This window comes from Trifolium pratense, linkage group LG4 (assembly GCF_020283565.1).
Source record: "Trifolium pratense cultivar HEN17-A07 linkage group LG4, ARS_RC_1.1, whole genome shotgun sequence".
Classification (NCBI taxonomy): domain Eukaryota; kingdom Viridiplantae; phylum Streptophyta; class Magnoliopsida; order Fabales; family Fabaceae; genus Trifolium; species Trifolium pratense.
Genome location: NC_060062.1, coordinates 46,389,362 through 46,410,206, shown reverse-complemented (window position 1 = coordinate 46,410,206; position 20,845 = coordinate 46,389,362). Strand labels below are relative to the sequence as shown.

Below are 20,845 nucleotides of genomic sequence, written 5' to 3'. Positions count from 1 at the left end.
ACCCCTCTCATGTATAAAAACTTCCGAACGAATTTTCCAAAGTTTTTCTAGTTTAAATTCAGGAAAAATTCGGAAAACAATGTATTTATGAAATCTGAGTTACGAAATTTTTCGGAATTTGAACCAGAAAAACATCAGAAAACACTTCCAAAGTTTTTATACAAAGGCAAAAATGGAAAAACAGGGTATAAAAGAAACATGAGGTGGGAAGAGAAAACAATACCTAATAGTACTGAGTCTATGTTTTTTCTTTCACAATTTTTTTTTTCTTTTCATAGCACTAAAAATAGAAGGCTACTTTCTCCACCCCTAACATCGGTTACAAAGTATGCATCTAATTCTCTTGATTTTGTGCCTCAAACATAAGAGTTCAGCCTAACTAGATTTCACCAGTTTCAACCAAAAATAACTAGATTTCCCTAGTGGGAAAAAGTTTCTCACCTGCCAAAATCACTTCAGATGCACAAATTCGAAACAAACGCAATTTTTGTACTTTTCGAAAGTACACATTCACATCTGTTATGTCATCCAATAGTACACTTTCGAGTCATGTGTAGGTAGTTCATTTGAAAATGTGGTGGGAAAAGTTGTTCCCTCACTCACTTGATTTTACTTATCCCAGACATTCACATGATAGTCGGGATATGTATTTGAGCCATCAAATGTTTTGATTTGCAAATATTGCGTAAACTTGAAAAATAAAAGAATGGATGAGTCAATATTGTTATTACAACAACATAGTTCCTGTGGTGAATTATTCAAGGGAGAGATACATAGAAATCATTAAGAATACAATACAGATGAGAAAGACTAGGAATCAACAGTGTCTCATTGATCCTTCCCCTTGCCTTTTCCTTCCGAGACTTTTACCCCATATGATGAGAGAAAAAAAGTGCTTTGATTTTTCTGCAAAAACCTGCAATAGATTTTTTTTAATCAAACCAATAGCAACAAAACTCTAAAGAGAAACCTAACAGTTAAAATCAACTTTACACTATGGAGTTGGGCAGAAAATAATGCATCTCAAACATAATGGAGTAGAAATATAAGTAAATTACATTGGATAATGCAGATATTTTAATTTATTCAGTCAATCAAAATCTTAAGGTTGCATCATCACCAATGCATATTTTCAGTAAACGAATAGAGGTAATGTAATATCTGACACTATGGTCTAAATCCTGTACATATATGTATACCAATTAGATTATCTTTTTAGGGTACATTGATTCCTTTTTTTTACAGAATACTGTACAACTTTACTAATGTTAGTGCATTCACGAACTCGTAGACAAAATTATGAAGACGAAATGTGTTGGCTATTAGAGCAAGTACATCCAATCAATACATATTTGACAGCTTTTGTCATTATTTCAGCTAGAAGCATGGTGCAATATTTATCAGGACACTTAAAAAAGTTATGACATTTAAGCAAGGATTGGACACAAAAGAATCAACTAATGTAATGAGATGGGTTTAAGCATTTACTTGAGAAAGTCGAGTAGTTTCAACTGCAAGCGATTTAACGTTTCGTCTTCAATGTTCACATATGACAAAAGCTCAGGTAACTTCACTGCAAACACAAGAAAAAATCTTATTGTCCTACAGACACATTTATGAAACTTTTGCCAGGTATGTACTGCAACATCCTTAATGGCAATATATCAATGTCTCTAACAATATTCCATTAATGCAATGGCTGGAAATACAAATACAAATAACACAGCAAAGAATCTTTAAAAATTCTTGCAACTAGCCAAAAATCATTGAAGATAAGAGATGTCAAAATTTCAAAGGCACATTAAAATTCAGGTAACTTAACAAAGCAATTGCCAGAAAAAATTACAATTATTTAGCCAGTAGTAAAAAAAAAGGGTCAAAACCTAAACTCCTAGCCATGATCCCTTGAAAAATTCAAAGCTGGGATATGTCAAAATTGTATTTTCCATCAATTTTAATATTAAATCAAAAGAAACAAGCATGACAAAAATATGTACCAAGACAAAATGTAAGTACAAGTGCACACATAGACTATCCTCCTTTCAAGCACGCACTTAGAAGCAACAAAAAGTAATGAACATACCAAAGAGGCGTAATAAATGTTCAGCTCCATATATAGTTGATGGAGATGCATTGTCCCCGACTGCTTCACTACACTGCTTGCGTTCTTTTTTATATAAGAGCATCATAGGCAATGCTTTATCAAAATAAAGCCTTATTCCTTTCAAAACTTCCCGTGTTGAATCAGTAGCACTATATCATAGAAACACGTACAGGACATCACCATCAGTTAATAGATGCATAGGATGATCAAATAACAAAAATAGATAGTTGTAGTAGAAAAGGAGGAAGCATGAGTTTTCAATTATAAATTATTTCTTACACGCCATCTTTCTTTGACTTGTATTCAAGGTACTTTGACAGAATTTCCTCAACAGTTGGTGAACGAGGAAGTTTCACAAGCTGTAGGGGAGAAATGTAAAAAAAATAAAATTAGCATGTGATGGGCGGATTAATGCCCTAAAATAGGTTATCATTTTTAAGCTTAAAGGATAGGCTCAAATAGTCAGATATTTGAGAGGCAGCAATGACACATTGTAATAGAACCAAGGAAATTGTGAACGCAATAATTCTCTTCAATTTGCACAGAAAACTAATAAGGCATAATATTTTTATTTAATTATAAAATAATAAATGTGCGCAATAATTCTCTTCAATTTGCACAGAAAACTAATAAAGCATAATATTTTCATTTAAATATAAAATATAAATGACAGCACAAGCTACAAGAACTGAACATTTGTGCATTTTGGTCTAGGAAGCCTAAGCAGATGAAAGCAATTTTGAGAAGACATTCACGAGATATCCTAAAGAGAAGAACCAGGGCTGGTGTCTGTAAGATCATTGTCATTGGCACAAAAGTATCCTTTAGTTTCAAGTGTAAAAGAAACAACTTATCTCAGTCATCTCTATAAGATACAGTAACCTTAACACAAAACATACGTCAAAATCTAACTCTAAAAAGTGTATTTTAAACATATGCAAGAAAATAATAACTGGAAAGAGTGAATTTAATCGTTTCCATTTACCTTATCTTGCTGATTAACAAACTCCCAGTCATCAACAAGTTGTTTCTTTAACGGTGCAGGAATTTGAATTTTGATAAGCTTTTCAGCATTCCCACTGCCCTTCTAGTAATTAGAAAATCACACTTAGTAGAATGTTTGCAATTAAAAGGATAGTGGTAAAAAATAGAGCAATTCCAATCAAGTACAAAAAGGAAGGTATTTTCATTTTTAAGGATACAAACGAAGTTTGAATTCCTAATTCCTTCATACTTATTAATTAGCCTTCCACGTTTAAAACATCTGATGTTTATTATGATATTTTGTCTCTAATTGTCTCTATGATATGAAATGTGAAATGAGAATAGGTAACAATTAATATATAATATGAAGAGAAATTCAATGTAAACAGTAAACCTTCCAAGTTTTGGAATAAAAGAACATGCAGAGAATGCAATTAAACCATGATATAAACCAAACCTCAACTCCTGAATCATTCTTTCGTTTTTTTCCTTTTGACACTGCAGAGTTTTACATATTAAACTTATTAGTGAAGACAAGCCGATATAAACACACATTTTTACTTCAACAAATCAATGAAGACATTTGCATTCAAACCGGAGAATTTGTGAGGTCCAACTTATGAAAAATGATTACCAGATGTTTGCTCATTATATTGGGCTTTATTACTCAAAAACACATTGGTCTAGCATGTGCCAGGCATAAATATACATGAGATGGCCCAAGGACTAAATTTTAAGAAACCAAAAATAAAGTAGCTTTGAAAGCCAGGTGAATTAAATTTATTTGAGAAGGGAGTTTCATATTGGTTATTTCAGATATGGGTAAAAATTGCTCCAGATAGATTAGAATATTTAGCACAACAATTAGGTAACCAACAAAGTGGGTAATTTTTCAGTAGGATGTTAAATCCAGGAAAGAGAAAAACCAGGAAAAAAAAATAATCCATTCCTCTATTACTCAAATGGCTATAAATTTTACGATAGAAATTTGGTCCTATTAAGCATGAAGAAAATAGTTAAATTATACAGATATATAGACATATGTACAAAAAAGGAAACTGAAAAAGATGAAATTTAGTGAATACCATTATTCTTGATTTCTTCTTTATCCACTTTAGCCTCTACAGAATCCAAAGAAAATGTAAAATTATCAAGCTAGCAAAATGAAGCATTTCTAAGTATAATCTTTTTAAAGTCCAACAGTTAAGCAAACAGAGCAGAATAAGGATTTGGTGCCTGTGCAATCACACACCTACATATTGTCAAGTATTTAAAAGAAGATAAAATTGATTTAAGCATAATAACTTACTGTAGAAGGTTATATATTTTACAACAATTTCAAAAAGTACTTTAGGTCCAGGATTCGTTTTAGGCAAAAGTAATTATCACAGAATTTCCAAGAAATAGCTAAAAATTGAAACTAACGTACTTTAGAATGTTATCAAATCATGCTACATTGTTTATACTTATATAATAGAACTTCGCATCCAAGCACCTGATAAGATCTGTTGATCTATACTTCTTTTTTCTTTGAACAGTAAGGTATCCCTTTCCTGATAAAAACCAACTGTGTTCAGAGGTTGGTTGACAAAGGCTGTTTTGAGATGAAAACCTCATTCTTGTAACTAGCAAAACAACAAAAATGTAGGATTGAACTAATGCAATGGTCCCATTTCTATGTAAAAAAAAAATTTAAGGCAAATTGTTAGCTCCCTCCCCCTCCCCCTGCCAGTTTAAACTCCCCCAAAAACCCAAAAAATGGAAAATAAATGCCATAAAGTGTCCACATCTGCAACTTAAATACATATACATATCAGATATAAGCAAAGACACTTAGTAAGCAGAGGTATAATAATTGAATGGACAGCCCAAATATAGAGAGAGGAATTGACAGAGATGCTTTTTGCATTTTCATTCACATACTAGGGGACTTCGGAACCCCCTTGCAGAATATTAGTTCATTATGCTGAAGTTTCAATAAACTGTCATGATACAATATTTCCATTTGAAAGAGAGCATTTCTCACCTGTAGAACTTTTGGCCTTTGCTTGAGCAGAACGTCCAGATCTAACATTCTTGTCTACACCTTGTTTTTTGTCTAGGGCATGTTGTTTCTCGATATTCTCGTCAGTATTTTTCATTAAACGACTCTCACCTACCCATTCGTCCCAACTGTAGGACAAATATCAAACCAACAATAATAATTCTGTTTAACCATTTACATGTAGTTGATGCAAAACATTAACAGAAAAATAAGTCACAATGAAGGTAATTCTCTCTAAAAAGCTATAGATCAGTCATTACAAAGGCTGTGTAAACAAATTGTCAAACAAGTTTAACATGAGAAGTTGACTTCGGATATTTGTCAATGTCAAGTATCCACCATGCTTCTTACTTAATGGCCATGCTTATACCAATTTAGAGCCGTGTAAACAAAGACTACTACAGTACTTTCAGAAAACTGTAAACTTTGGAGCATGATCATTAAGGCTATGCAATTTGTACCTTTATTACATTACATGAATTAAAGTAATGGAAATGACAAGAAACTCACTTTTTATTCCAGCCCTGCAAAAAAAAAAAAAGAGTAAATCAACCAAAAGTCAATACTAATATACTATATCCTGTAATCAATTAGGGTTTCAGGTTATAACTTAAAAAATGAACCACTTTATTGGATCTGACAAGATAAATATTGTTTTGAAAAGTTATATTAAATTGAGATAACCAGTATATATGTCGAATTAAAGTTTACTGAAACCAAACAAGAATTCAAGTCCATGACACCAGATCTATGCAGAAGGAAATACCATAGTTAAACTTACAAGGTAATGAACGAAGTATTTCCATTCATTCTTTCGGATCTCAGCCTTTTGCACCTGATGAATAATAAATCATGCAGTAACTTAGATCACAATTACAGGGTAAAAACAGAACATACACTTTGCATTAGGTTTACATACATAAAATAAAACATTAATCAAAAGAACCATAAAAACACTTTCAATTCAATATCTTACAATGATTCCAGAAAAAAAAAAATTCAATCAATCAAACATTAGGAAAAAAAATATACATGATACAATAAAATCACAAAAAAGTATAGTTCTAGGTCAAATTAAACAAGAGAAATTATGAATTTTTTTTGAGAAACCATACAAGGTTTTTCAAAGCTTACCCTTCAACAGAAAAATATGAGTCACAATTCAGTCAAATCAAGTAGAATTGATAATTTTAACGAATTTTAATTTTTTTTTAGCAATTTTAACAAATAATTACAAACGCAAACAAGAAAACAGTAAACCAAATCCCTAATACACAAAACACAGTGCGAAACGGTGACTATGAAGTTAGTAAATTCAAAACTCAAATTTCTTTACAAACACGGAATTTGAAAATTCGAAACGAGTATAAACAATGAGAGAAAAATCGAGTATAAAAAGCATAAAAAATGAAAATTAGAGAAAAAAAGATTAGAAATGGAGAAATTGAAAAGTACCTTTGCTTCGTAGATGCGAGGACCATGATATGCGAGTACTTTCTCGCCAGCGGAGTAGATTCTGGAATCGGAGGAAGGAACGTCGCCGGGAGAAGCGTCGGCGGAGTTGGCGGAATCATCCTTGGAAGAGTTTCCCATGGTGGAGTTTGAGAGAGAGAGAGAGAGAGAAGGGAGGGAGTGAAATGTAAGTAGGCGGGAACGGAAAACGACACGCTGTTCGAGAAACCAGAGATTATTTTTCAGACCGAATGAGACTCAAATATTAATTCAATAGTTTTTTTATTTATTTATTTTGATTTATGACAAGCCGTTTTAATGTTTCTTCATACATTTATTTATGAGTTTAATTAGGGTTTTATTTTAGTGAGAGTTTAACATTAGGCTTTAGTTACACACCTAAACCCAATTATTATTTGTAAAAATAATATTAGATTTATTGTGCATAGTTTATGTAAAATTGCAACTTTGACTTTGAATACACGCACCTATCAATTGTTACATGATTTAAAAGGAAAACATTACGTTTTTTAATATAATGGTTACACAACTCAAAAGAAAGAAATTGTTAAAAAAAAACTCAAAAGGAAGAGATCGATAATAATAATAATACTAATCTACTTGTATAAAAGTAATATTAACTTCATTGAATACGATTTAGGTAAAATTGTAGCATTGACTATGCATACACACATTTATAAATTGTAGCATTGATGCTGAATATATGCACCTATCAACTACTACATTATTTAAAAGGAAAATAATATATTTTTTTACTAATAGAAAATAAACAGTTATATAACTGAAAATGAAGAAAGCAATAGAAATATATTTATAAAATTAGTAAGTAATATTAGGTTTGCTATGCATAATTCATATAAAATTTAAGTAATGACTGAATGGACGTGCATATCAACGGGGAATCTATGTGTAATTTGACCTCTCGTGCTCCCATTTCCAATGTTAGGGTGAGCCAGACTATGCAGGCTATAATGCAATGTCTCTGCTAACTAAACTAAGTTCAAGGTACTGCATGCGTCGTATTCTACTTGATTATTTGTGGTGGGAAACAAAAACCAACGAGAAACTTTAACCACAAGTCCTTTGTCATTCTATGAGGCTGACACCACTTCCCGTGTTTTTTGACGATCCATTAGTGAAGACAGTTTCTTTAGTACAAGGTTCCTTTGTCGTTGGTGTGAGCTTTGCATTGAAGTTAGTGAACACATGTGCCTTGAGTGCTTCCCTTGTCTAAAATGAAATGTTTCAACATTTTATCAATGCAGGTCATGACTAGACGTGGCAAAAAATATCGTCGCAACCTTCTTCCTACCACTACCAACGTTAGTGTTGTCTTCTCTATATGTACTTCCCTGCACAGTGATCTGTAGAACGAGAGGGTAGGCTGACCGAACTTATCCCCCGATAGAGAGAAGAATTCTAGTCAATTTAGGAGGATCAAAGAAAACCATCAATAAAAAAAAAGTATAAATTATTTTAATGGGCTTGGCCCATGTGTAGAAAGATTTGATAATTGCATGATATGACAAGAAGACTAGAACAATAGTCATGTGATAAAAAGAGATATTGTGCATGATCTGGATGAAAATAGGTTTGCTGCATTGAAATTTTCTTAATTTTTCTCAAATGTTATATCATTAAATTTTATCTTTTTTTTTTTTTTTTTGTAATTTTATGTTTCCTTTACTCTCTTATGTTTGATGGCGAAAATATGCAATTGAAAAAAATTAAGAGTAATACAACGAAGAGAATTCACTTCCTTCCTAATCATGAGAGTGAAGAAAAAGAGAGACAACACATAAGAAAATTTTCATATATAATTTAGTGACTAAATTTGCGAATTACATAGACTGCTTAGGGACTAAATCATACATAAGTAATAGTAGTACTTTAGCAACTAAATTGATGTTTTATTCTACATCAATTCTACTGTTGCAGCATAAACAATGAAGTGAAAAGGGGGAACTAATGTAGACATAAATAAATGAAAGAATTAATCAATCATAAACTAGCATGTTAAATGCTAACTATAGGTGAATGATTCAATGAAATGAAATGAAATGAAGGGAGTGAAGAACATATTATTAATGTCCTACACCAGGTGATGGACCAGAATCCTTAATTCCACCAAGAGTCTCACTGTTGGTAAATTTGTGTCCTACCCCTCCTGAGCTTGGACCTGAATCCTTAATCCCTCCAAGTGTATCAATGTTTGTGAATTTATGTCCTACTCCTGGTCCACTTGGACCTGAATCCTTAATCCCTCCAAGAGAATGTGATAATGATAACCAATCAAAAAAATCAACCACTTCCTCTCTAGTAGCTGTTTTTTTGGTGTCAATGATACTCAATGGACGAGCTTCTACTAAGATCACAAAAGAAGAGTTCATTAACATGAATAGAATTAAGAATGTCTCAGTTTTGAGGATAGTGTTTTTCATTTTTTCTAAAATTTGTAAAGGGGGTGAATTTGAAATATAAATAGAGAAGGAAGAATGAAGTTTGTTTTATGTTGTAGTATATGTGAATCATGAAGAGATATGAAGAGTCATATTTATAGCATGGATAGTTGCATTTGGTGTCTTGACTAAAATGTGGAAAGTGACTTGAATTGAAATATATATGATATTTTTAATGTTATATTCAAAATTCAAAACAAACGTGTGTGTATGATTTTCTAATGGAGGAAACAACTAGGGAGGTTCTGATTTTTAAAAACCAATTTTGATTGTAGTTTTGGAGACAAGTGTATATAGTGTTATTATTCATTATTATTAAGGAAAAAAAAAGCAAGAATCAATTGGAAAATGGAAGAATTACGGGTCCAACTTGTCACTCTTGAAATTTGGGAAATAAAACTCAAGTTTCATGGTAGGACTATTTTTCTCTCAATGCTCACTGTTTCGGACAAAGCGTTGAAAAGTTTGTATGATGAGCTCAGCACCCCAGCTGCCTGTAAGTTGAAGACCAAGACTATCTTCATCTACATATTGAGAGAGAAAATAAAATAAAATAAGTGATCAATAGTTTGTCAAGTGGTAATTGACGCTGAATTTAGTAGGGAGAAACACAGTTCGATTCCCACAATTGTAATTGGGAGGAGATTGAAACCACTTGATACCAAAACTAACTCTAAATCAGATTAGACGGTACAGTGAGTCGGATACTGGTGGTGAAAAAAAAAATAGAGTTAGTTATGATATCGATGTTTAGACCATATTTAATGGTAGCACTTATTATAATAAAAAACAATATCTGTTAGAGCATTCATAATGAAGCATTACATTTTTTCGTATTTAAGTGATTCTCATGTCTACACATTATATATTTATAATTTTTTAATAATAGTACAAATTAAGTATTCAATCTCTTCAACTCAACACCTTTTAAAAAAAATTAAATGTGTCTCATTCATAATTCTACATCATTATAAATAGGCTAAATTGCAGTTTTGGCCCCCCACATTTCATAATTGTGCGATTTTGGCCCCCCACGTTTCACATGTGCGATTTTGGCCCCCCAAGTTTCATAATTGTGCAATTTTGGCCCCCCACGTTTCAAATGTGCGATTTTGGCCCCCCAGGTTTGCCCCCTTTTGCATTTCTTTGTCCCCGTTGACTATTTTAACCAAAAATTGCTGACATGAAATATTTTTGACACATGTCTTAATTGTATTGGCCAACCAAAATTTATTATTATTATTTAAAAAAAAAAATTAATCCAACTATTCTAATTTATTATTAATATTTTTGACACGTGTCTTAATGAAATATTTCTATTTGTCTTATCATTGTGTATATATCAATTATTCCTAATTTGGTGTTGGTAAAGAATTATAAGTGTTAAAGACAATTAGGAAACGTGGAATGTTTATATATGCACTTTGTGCATTATTAGTATATGTAAATATTACATTTAGTATTAATGAAGAGACTCATTTAGTATCAAAACCAAATCTTGTATTCTTTAAACAATTAAGACAACTGTCAAAAATATTTCATGTCAACAATTTTTGGTTAAAATAGTCAACGGGGACCAAGAAATGCAAAAGGGGGCAAACGTGGGGGGTCAAAATCGCACATGTGAAACGTGGGGGGCCAAAATCCCCAAAACTGCAATTTAACCTAAAAATAACTCCCATATATATATATATATATATATATATATATATATATATATATATATATATATATATATATATATATATATATATATATATATATATATATATATTACGATTAACGAAGAGAGAAATAGTGTTTATTGTAGAAGTGATACATTTTAGATACACAATTTTGTTTTCCTATCATGAGAGTACATAATAGGTACCAATGCTTCAAAAATAGATACTCCCCATTGGAAATTATTTTAGGTACTATAGTTGGAGCAAAAAGAAAATAGGCAATATCGTTTGTTTTACTTGTTATGAATATTATTAGTGGATATCCATATAATTATATAATTGTGCTCATGTAATTGGCTATGTTTGCCTATAATTAAAATTTATTTATTATTTTAAAGTGGCCTAATCTTAGTGGTGATAAACACGAATTATATATTTTCTCTTTTCTTCATCTATAATATTGCTCGTTGATATCTTATCAGCATGAAACTCTACCGTATTACAATTGTATGTAATTCATGATATATCTATAAAAAGATAGATATATTATAATTTTATATATAATTTAATGTTTAGAGAAATTCTTGAGTGGACCTAACAATATAGGCCCTCATCCATGCACCCACATTGCCACGGATTAATTTGTGATAAAAATAACATTTACATGATGGGATTTGTTTGATTTGATTTTTTTTTCCTTCCATTATTGCATTTTTTTTTATCCGTTGTTACTTCTAGTTGTAGTAAAAAATTATTTGTTATTTTATATTGTCTATAACAAACGGTGAAAATTAAGGATAACAAAACAGTTCAACTCTCCATGCCACTAATCCGTTTAAAATGCAACGAGGTGAGTAGGCATGACAATAAAATTCATACTCGCGGGTATTTGCCCAAATTCTATCCGCTTTGACGGAGAAAATTCTAGTTGACTAGGTTTGAGTTTTCCACGATTCCAAAAGACGGGGTTGGGTGGGTAATGGAGACATTGATACCCATCCCGAACCCGCTCCACTTATATTAACATTATATTTTATCTCTTTTAAATTAGAAATCCTTAAACAATCTCTTAAATTACATTCATATGTATATTTTTAATTTGAGTAATAAATAAACCATTTTCTCTATTTTTTTCTTTATTTAAAAAAATATTGTTGAAACAAAATAATTTTGTTCTTCTAACTTTTTTTTTTAATAATAAAAAAAACTAAAATACAATCAAAATTCATGTGGAAAGATGCATAACGGATACCCGAACCCCGGGGATACCTATCGGAAGACAAGTAATATGCTGTCATATTACTTGTATATCCGCAGTCAATTATTACCATATCAGCAAATTATAGAATCACATTATTAATATAGAATCACACATTATTAGTGTTAAATGAATTTCTATATTTGTATATCAGGTAGCAGACTTGTACATCTATATATCATTTGTAATGAATCTAAATGTATTTGGACTATATTATAGTTTAGATACATTAGCATTTCAATGAATCTAAATAGTAAAAGTTCTCTTATAATTATGACTAGAGGGAGTAATACATCATATAATATAGAAAACAAATAAAAGAAAATTTGTTTTTGTCTTTCTTAATATGGTATCAGAGTCCGGGGACCATCTGACCTATTCACGTGTCAACGAAAATACACTCTTGAATCTTGATATTTTGAATGAGTGCAAAATGACTGATTGCAAGCCATCTTCTTTTCCAATGGAAGAGAATCATAAACTTGCACTTGATTTATTAGGTCCTGCATATCCAGACCATCCACGCTTCCGAAGGCTCGTTGGCCGCTTAATTTATCTCACCATAACACATTCAGAAATCACAACAAGCTCATTGGAATGCAGCTATGCATGTTCTAAGATACCTTAAATCCTCACCAGGTCAAGGAATTGTTCTGCCAAAAGAAAATGATCTCACTCTAGTTGCTTATTGCGACATGTCCATTAATTCAAAAGTCTACAACCGGATTTTTAATGAAGCTTGGTTCACTTCCGTATCATGGAAGACCAAGAAGCAGACCATTGTTTCTAAGTCCTCAAGTGAGGCCGAATATAGGGCCATGAACCAAGCTACAAGTGAAGTCATCTGGATACGCAATCTATTGTCAAGTCTACAAGTTCAATGTAATTCTCCTACCGTGCTTCACTGTGACAACCAGGCAGCAATTCACATTGCCGCAAATCCAGTATACCACGAGCGAACAAAACATATTGAAGTGGATTGTCACTTCATTCGCCATCACTTGCAGGCTGGGACTATATCACCTAGCTATATTCCAACTAAGAAGCAACAAGCTGACATATTTACAAAAGCTTTGGGGGCAAAATCATTCCACGAATTAATGGTCAAGTTGGGTGCTCATGATCCTCGACCTCCAACTTGAGGGAAAGTATTGGAAGACAAGTAATATGCTGTCATATTACTTGTATATCTGCGGTCAATTACTATCATATCAGCAAATTATAGAATCACATTATTACTATAGAATCGCACCATTATTAGTGTTAAATGAATTTCTATATTTGTATACCAGGTAGCAGACTTATATCTATATATCATTTGTAATAGTATATAATATAGAAAACACATAAAAGAAAATTTGTTTCTGTCTTTCATAATAATACCCAATCCCCAATTAGTATCTGTTTGAGGTTATAGGTTTTTATTCCCGCTTGAAATTAGAATGAGTTTGGGAAAACCCGAATTTATGGATTTGAGTTTGGGGAGGGCAAAATCCGCCCCACTGCCCCATTGCCATGCCTAGAGGTGAGCCAATTGAGATTCTCGCAACAACCTATTTATTTATCGGAAGGTCGACGGATTTGTGGGTTATGTTGTAAACATAATTTTTCATTGTAATAAGATACTCCCTCCTGACACAAATATAAGAAAAATGCAACTTTTTAGATTTATTGAATAATGAATGTATAATTTTTCATTGTAATAAGATACTCCCTCCGGACACAAATATAAGAAAAATGCACTTTTTAGATTCATTGAATACTGGATGTTTCTGGACCAGATTATTCATTGAATAATGGATGTATACATCCATTATTCAATGAATCTAAAAAGTACATAGTCCGGATACATCAATTATTCACTGAATCTAAAAAATGCATTTTTCTTATATTTGTGTCCGGAGGGAGTACAATATAATAGTAAATTAAGTATGGTATATAGAATTATCTCAGTTATGATTTGAACTCAATTTTTTTTAAATAATCACTTGAATCTGTATATCTACTCGGTTAATAATATATAACAATCTCTATTTATATAACACTGAATTTGGTAGCTTGATTAGTATATGTCGTAAGTTGTTATTTTTGAACAAGAACTAAGGTCAGTTATGTTAGGAGATAAGCAAAGTGGGTAGCCCATGATTTAGCTCAAACGACTCGTTTTATAGCTAGTCCCCAAATTTATAATTATTGTTCACCTTGTATTGAAACTACTATTTTGAATGAAATGAGTTAAGTTAGATTGTGTCAAAAAAAAAAAGTTTTAAAAATAGGAACAATTTATTATGCATCAATTTATGCACCGGTTCAAGTGCATCAATTTATTATGCATTGGTTCAAGTTTCTCTTTGATTGCAATCAGTTGAAGAATTGTTAACCGGTGCATATTTCCTGCTGTTGGGAAAAACCGGCATAGAGAAAATAAAAGAACGCAATCAACAACACAAGAATATAACGTGGAAACTCCAAACCGGAGAAAAAACCACGGCCGTTGTCAAAACCGACAACCAGAGAATAAACACTATGTGAAAATTGTTACAACACATAGACTACCCTCAACCTTCCCTTGGCCCCCAATACACTCACACTCTCCAAAGCAAATACCTAACTACATCTCTCAACCCTCTAATACAAGAGTACAAGAGAAAAACAAAAGTCAGATATAAGCTTAAAGTGCTACTGACTGGTGCAATTATAAACAAAGAACTTAGGTCAATTATATAGCTTTGATTTCCTCCTTGCTTCACACTTCTTCATTAGCAATGTGGGACTTACATTGCAATCAATCCCAACAATCTCCACCTTGATTGTAATGGTCTTCAATCTTCATTGTCTACACCGACAATCATTATCTTCTGCTTCCATTGTCTATACCGACAATCATTGTTTTCACCGACAATCATAATTCTCATTGTCTATACCGACAAATTAAATTATCATACTCCACCATAAAAAGTACACTCCACTTGGAACTAAACCATCCCAAGAATTTTATTCACTTGGAACTAAACCATCCCAAGATTTTGCTTCACTTGGAACCAAGCCATCCCAAGAATTTCATCTCGAAACTTCGTTGAAAATTTATGGTGCAACTTCCATGTTGGCTTTCTCCGGAAGTTCATCAGCCATCGAGATAACCGCATACCTTACATCAATGCCAACCAATGCCCGCACGCTATCATCACACACCTTGCATCCATGTCAAACGATGCCCATGTGTCACTTGAACAACTTCAAACTGTTCTGAAACCATCTTCAGGCCATTGTTAGGCTCCAACAATTCCAGTTTAGTTACATCACCTAGTAAAGCTTGTTTCACTAGTCCAACTAAACTCATGTCACTAACAAGTACCCACCCGAAGATCTACAACTTAACCAAAACATGAGAATCACCACTAGTAACAGATGCATAACCAATAATAGTAGAACTATCTAACAAGTATCTACCTACTATCTATGCATCAAAGTTCAAGAAAATACCTCGCATTATGTTAAAAGAAACTCACCCATACCTTGAACCTTACTAGCTTTCCGTCACCGAGATGAACAACTCCACCTTCAACTAGCTCTAGGGATTCAAAAGTATTTCTTCTTCAAACACATGTGATAGAAGCTTCCAAAGTCCATGACTCAACACTCCACCAATTCCCAACTTCCACTAGCACCTCTGCATCATAATAAGTTGTTGTTTCAGACGTAACCCGAGTATTCTTATCACCGCCTCTCCAGACTGATGTTGAGTATTATTACCACCGCCTCTCCAGGCTGACCTTGTGTAACCCAGATTGCATCACCACAAGGGACTTGATTTTCCACAAGCCAAACATCAATTTTCTCTAGCCTAAACTTCACAGCGGAACTCCCTCCTCCTGAATCAAACCAAGAGCTCTGATACCAGTTGTTGGGAAAAACCGGCATAGAGAAAATAAAAGAACGCAATCAACAACACAAGAATATAACGTGGAAACTCCAAACCGGAGAAAAAACCACGGCCGTTGTCAAAACCGACAACCAGAGAATAAACACTATGTGAAAATTGTTACAACACATAGACTACCCTCAACCTTCCCTTGGCCCCCAATACACTCACACTCTCCAAAGCAAATACCTAACTACATCTCTCAACCCTCTAATACAAGAGTACAAGAGAAAAACAAAAGTCAGATATAAGCTTAAAGTGCTACTGACTGGTGCAATTATAAACAAAGAACTTAGGTCAATTATATAGCTTTGATTTCCTCCTTGCTTCACACTTCTTCATTAGCAATGTGGGACTTACATTGCAATCAATCCCAACACCTGCTTCAGAAATCTTGCACCTGTTCAACTGATCTTGCACCTGTGTATCCTAGAAATAGTAGACTCAAATTTCTGATTTTAACTTAATCATCATAAACTTTATAATACTACATCAAAAATAAAAAAGTCATTAGGTAGCATTCAAGGAAAAAAAGTTTTTTGAACAAGAAAGGAAAAAAAGTTAAGGTAACATCAAATTATTTTTTAAGAACTTGAAGAGATTAAAGGTTGAAACTTGAAGAGAAAAGAGTTGAAAAAGTTAGAGATTGTGATTGTAAGAAAAAATTTCATCACTTAAGAAAAGAAAGAAAAAAAATTCAATCTCTTTTGATAAAGTTGAATTGTACATATAGCTAACCTCAAGAGAATTAGAAGCATTTCCAACTATTTTTGATGTTTGCAATGGTTGTGCTTCACCAATTCCATGGAAACTGAGGATGGTGACAAGAAGAATTCCATACCATGAAGCCATAGGTTACAACAACTAGAAAATTTTAACTTCAAAACTATGAAATTGAAATTATATATATTGGGAGGTTGTTTGCTGCAACTTAGTGTTTAGAGTTCACAAAATGAAGTTGTTGCAACTTGGTTGCTGAAGTTGGTTGCTGCAACTTTAGTTTCTGTTGGATATTTGAATTGGCTTAATTTTGCTAAAACAAATATACTAACAAGATGTTGGAAAACATGTTACAACATCATATTTATTCAAGGAAATCTCGCGCATTTATGAGAGCATCTGCTATTTATGGAAATCCACTTAAAGAGCACGCTCAATGGAGATTTGATCTGATCAGGAATTTTAAGGATAAGATAAGACTTAATGGTACAACGGTATGATCACAATTATCCTATAAAGTCCTTAAACACTTTTGGAAAGTTTCTATACATTCTTGATGAAGATCAAAAGAGAATCAGATCACCTTTTATGAGCTACAAGGAGCGTCCTATGAGTAATGAAGAAAGAGGAGCGTGCTGGTTCATTATATATACGAAGACCAAGCTCAAGACTAAGCATCTCATTGAAAAATATTAGTTACACATATTGAGTCTTTATTGAGTCTTTGTTGAGTGTTTTATTGTTTGATTGTAATTCTTGCTTGTGGATTCTATAACACGAGTTAAGAAGTAAGTTTGTTATTTTAAGGTTACTCCTAAGCTTTGAAGTACGGAGTTTACCATGTGTGATTCACTTGAAGCTTTTAAGCAAAAGTGAAGTGTTGTCTTGACAAGTTGTCGCCACATCATTCTTAACATTGTATAATCAACACAGGTTGTGTTGTGTGAGTGGAAGTGAGATGGGATCTCATGTCTAGGAAGTTCCTAGGCAGAAGTTGCATAAGTAGTGTCGAGGTTATAAGGCGTAAACCAGGGGTTTGCTGGAGGTCTTAGTGTAAGGCGTAAATCCTAGGGTTTGCTGGAGGTCTTAGTAACTAGAGCTATTAGTGGATTTCCTTCCTGGATTGGTATCCCCCAGAGTAGGCAGTTGGCTGAACTGGGTTAACAATTACTTGTGTCATTTATTTATTTTCTGTCAGTTTTTATATGTTATATAAGATGTGCCAACAATAGAAAACAACATTATTCACAAAGTAGTTGTTGGGACATCTTAGCCAACATCATTCTAGTGATACCAGAATTTCAATTGGCATCAGAGCAGGCACCCTGTTCTGTTATTTTGGGTGAGCTCCAGGGAAAGTACTTTCTGGTACAATGGATAAAGAAGGAGGGTCAGTGTCTAAACCCCCCTTACTGACAGGTCCTGAGAACTATGATTATTGGAAAGCTAAAATGGAGGCTTTCATAAAATCAATTGACAGCAGGACATGGAAGGCTGTGTTACGCGGATGGGAACCACCAATGGTTCTTGACAAAGATGGCAATAAAACTGATGTCAAGAAGCCAAATGATGAATGGACTAAAGATGAGGATGATCTGGCACTTGGCAACTCCAAAGCCTTGTATGCAATTTTTAATGGTGTGGATGCAAACATGTTCAGGCTTGTTAAGAGATGTATTACTGCTAAGCATGCCTGGGAAATTCTGAGAAAAGCTCATGAAGGAACATCAAAAGTTAAGCTATCTAAACTTCAGATGCTCAAAACCAATTTTGAGAATCTCAGAATGAAGGAGGAAGAAACCATTCATGACTTTCAAATGAATGTGCTTGACTTTGCAAATTCGTTTGATGCACTTGGAAAACCTATCTCAGATGAGGAGCTAGTTGGAAAAATACTCAGATCTTTGCCTAAAAGATTTGATATGAAAGTAACAGCTATTGAGGAGGCTCATGACCTTTCAAGTCTAAATTTAGATGAACTCATAGGATCACTTCAGACCTATGAAATTGGTCTAAACAGGAGAAATGAAAAGAAAGATAAGAATCTAGCCTTTGCTTCGAAAAGTGCTGCTGATGATTTACAAATTGAATCTGAAGGTGAAGAAAGCTTAGCTGAGTCTATGGCTATGCTTGGAAGACAGTTCAACAAGTTGATGAAGAAAGTGGATCAAAGGCACAAGCCAAATGGTCGACTCAACAACAACAAACAGTCCAGCTTTCAGAAAAAGACAAATGAAGATGAAAGAGGAGTGAAATGCCACGAATGTGAAGGTTTTGGCCATATCAGACCTGAATGTCCAACCTTTCTAAAAAGGCAAAAGAAAAGTCTTGTTGTTTCATGGTCTGATACAGATTCAGAGGAGGAAGAATCTGCCAAATATGTTAATGCTTTAACAGGAGTCTGTGAATCTGATTCAGAGTCATGTGATGAGGAGGTAACCTATGAGGAACTAGCTGCTACTTATAAAGATCTTCATACTAGAAGTATAGAAGTTTGCAAAGCATTAGAGAAACAAAAGAAGATCAATGGTAAACTACAAGCTGAGAAAAATGACTTACTCATAAACATTGATAATCTCAATGCTAAGGTTGAAGATCAGAGTAGTCAAATTCAACAGCTGGAAATGGAGAAGTCTAACCTCCTGTGTAAAGTTGCTGAACAGAATGTAGAAGTAACCAAATTAAATGCTGATCTAGATCAAGTCACAAAAGTGGCTAAAATGATGACCAAAGGTACTGATGCTTTTGAGGAAATGTTACAGAGACAAAACTATGGGAAACCTAAGCCCATTGGTTTTGAACATGAAAGAGTAAAGCAGCAGATGAAGTTCAACAATGCTACTATACATACTCCAATCAGTAGCACGTTTGTGTCAGGAGGATTGTCGCAACATCTGATGGGACATTCTATGCCCAGGTTCTATAACTGGACATGTCATCATTGTGGCAGGAAAGGACACATTAGGCCTTTCTGCTATAGGCTGCACGGATATCCAAGGAGAGTTCGTCAAGAATTCTATACTCCTGTCTTTCCCAATGTTACGACAAGACAGGAATGGAGAGAAAAGAAGAAGATCACAGGTCTAATAGCTCATACATCCTTGAGAGCTTCTTCAAGAGAAACCTGGTACTTTGATAGTGGCTGTTCTAGACACATGACAGGTGTTGAACATTATCTTGAAGACTTGAAGTCATATGCTACCAGTTTTGTAACCTTTGGAGATGGAGCTAAAGGGGAGATCAAGGGAGTTGGTAAACTTGCAAATCATGGCTTACCAAAGCTAGATAATGTGCTGCTTGTAAAAGGGCTTAAAGCAAATCTAATCAGCATAAGCCAACTTTGTGATCAAGGCATGAAAGTTAACTTCACGAAAGCTGAATGTCTAGTTACAAATGAGCAAGGAGAGTTGTTAATGAAAGGAGTAAGGTCAAGAGACAACTGCTATCTCTGGATCCCTAAAGAAGAAGATGTAGCAACATGTTTCATTAGCAAAGAAGATGAGGTAAAGTTGTGGCACCAAAAACTTGGCCACCTGCACCTTAAAGGCATGAAGAAGGCAATAGCTAAAGAGGCTATCAGAGGACTTCCAAAGCTCAAAATAGAAGAAGGAAGTATATGTGGAGAATGTCAAATAGGGAAGCAGACAAAGATGTCGCATCCAAAGTTGCAACATCTGACCACAACAAGGGTTCTAGAATTACTGCACATAGACCTGATGGGGCCAATGCAAGTAGAGAGCCTTGGAGGAAAAAGGTATGCATTTGTCATGGTAGATGATTTCTCAAGGTTCACATGGATTGAATTTCTAAAAGACAAATCTGAAAGTTTTGATGCATTCAAAGAACTTTGTCTTCAACTCCAAAGAGAAAAGAACTCTGCTATTGTTAGGATACGAAGTGATCATGGTAAAGAGTTTGAGAATGCAAGCTTTCTTGAATTCTGCATCTCTGAAGGAATCAAGCATGAATTCTCAGCTCCAATCACACCACAACAAAATGGTGTTGTTGAGAGGAAGAACAGGACAATACAAGAGTCAGCCAGAGTGATGTTGCATGCAAAACATCTTCCATATCAATTCTGGGCTGAGGCTATGCATACTGCTTGTTATATTCACAATCGTGTCACACTCAGAACTGGAACTTCTACTACACTGTATGAGCTGTGGAAAGGTAGAAAACCAACTGTCAAACACTTTCATGTGTTTGGAAGTAAGTGC

The 20,845-nt window shown here is 33.7% G+C and overlaps 2 protein-coding genes across 3 annotated transcripts; both read right to left on the bottom strand.

Moving 5' to 3' along the window:
* Positions 1–649: 649 nt before the first annotated feature.
* Positions 650–6,849, bottom strand: LOC123919796 (protein MRG1). 2 transcript variants are annotated; one of them, XM_045971800.1, is made up of 11 exons: positions 6,588–6,849; positions 5,914–5,967; positions 5,643–5,656; positions 5,115–5,260; positions 4,174–4,209; positions 3,546–3,586; positions 3,090–3,188; positions 2,384–2,463; positions 2,084–2,253; positions 1,489–1,573; positions 650–916 (listed from the first exon to the last, which is right to left on the bottom strand). In XM_045971800.1, exons 1-11 carry the CDS (start codon positions 6,723–6,725, stop codon positions 829–831), a joined length of 951 nt encoding a protein of 316 aa, XP_045827756.1. In that variant the 5' UTR covers positions 6,726–6,849; the 3' UTR covers positions 650–828. The 2 variants fall into 2 exon arrangements, with proteins under 2 accessions (XP_045827756.1, XP_045827755.1); XM_045971799.1 differs by having other exon boundaries at positions 3,090–3,191; positions 6,588–6,848.
* A 1,693-nt stretch (positions 6,850–8,542) lies between these two features.
* LOC123919795 (PAMP-induced secreted peptide 2-like) lies at positions 8,543–9,114 on the bottom strand. Its single transcript, XM_045971798.1, has one exon. The coding sequence runs from the start codon at positions 9,044–9,046 to the stop codon at positions 8,690–8,692; it is 357 nt and encodes a 118-aa protein (XP_045827754.1). The 5' UTR covers positions 9,047–9,114; the 3' UTR covers positions 8,543–8,689.
* Between the last annotated feature and the right edge of the window lie 11,731 nt (positions 9,115–20,845).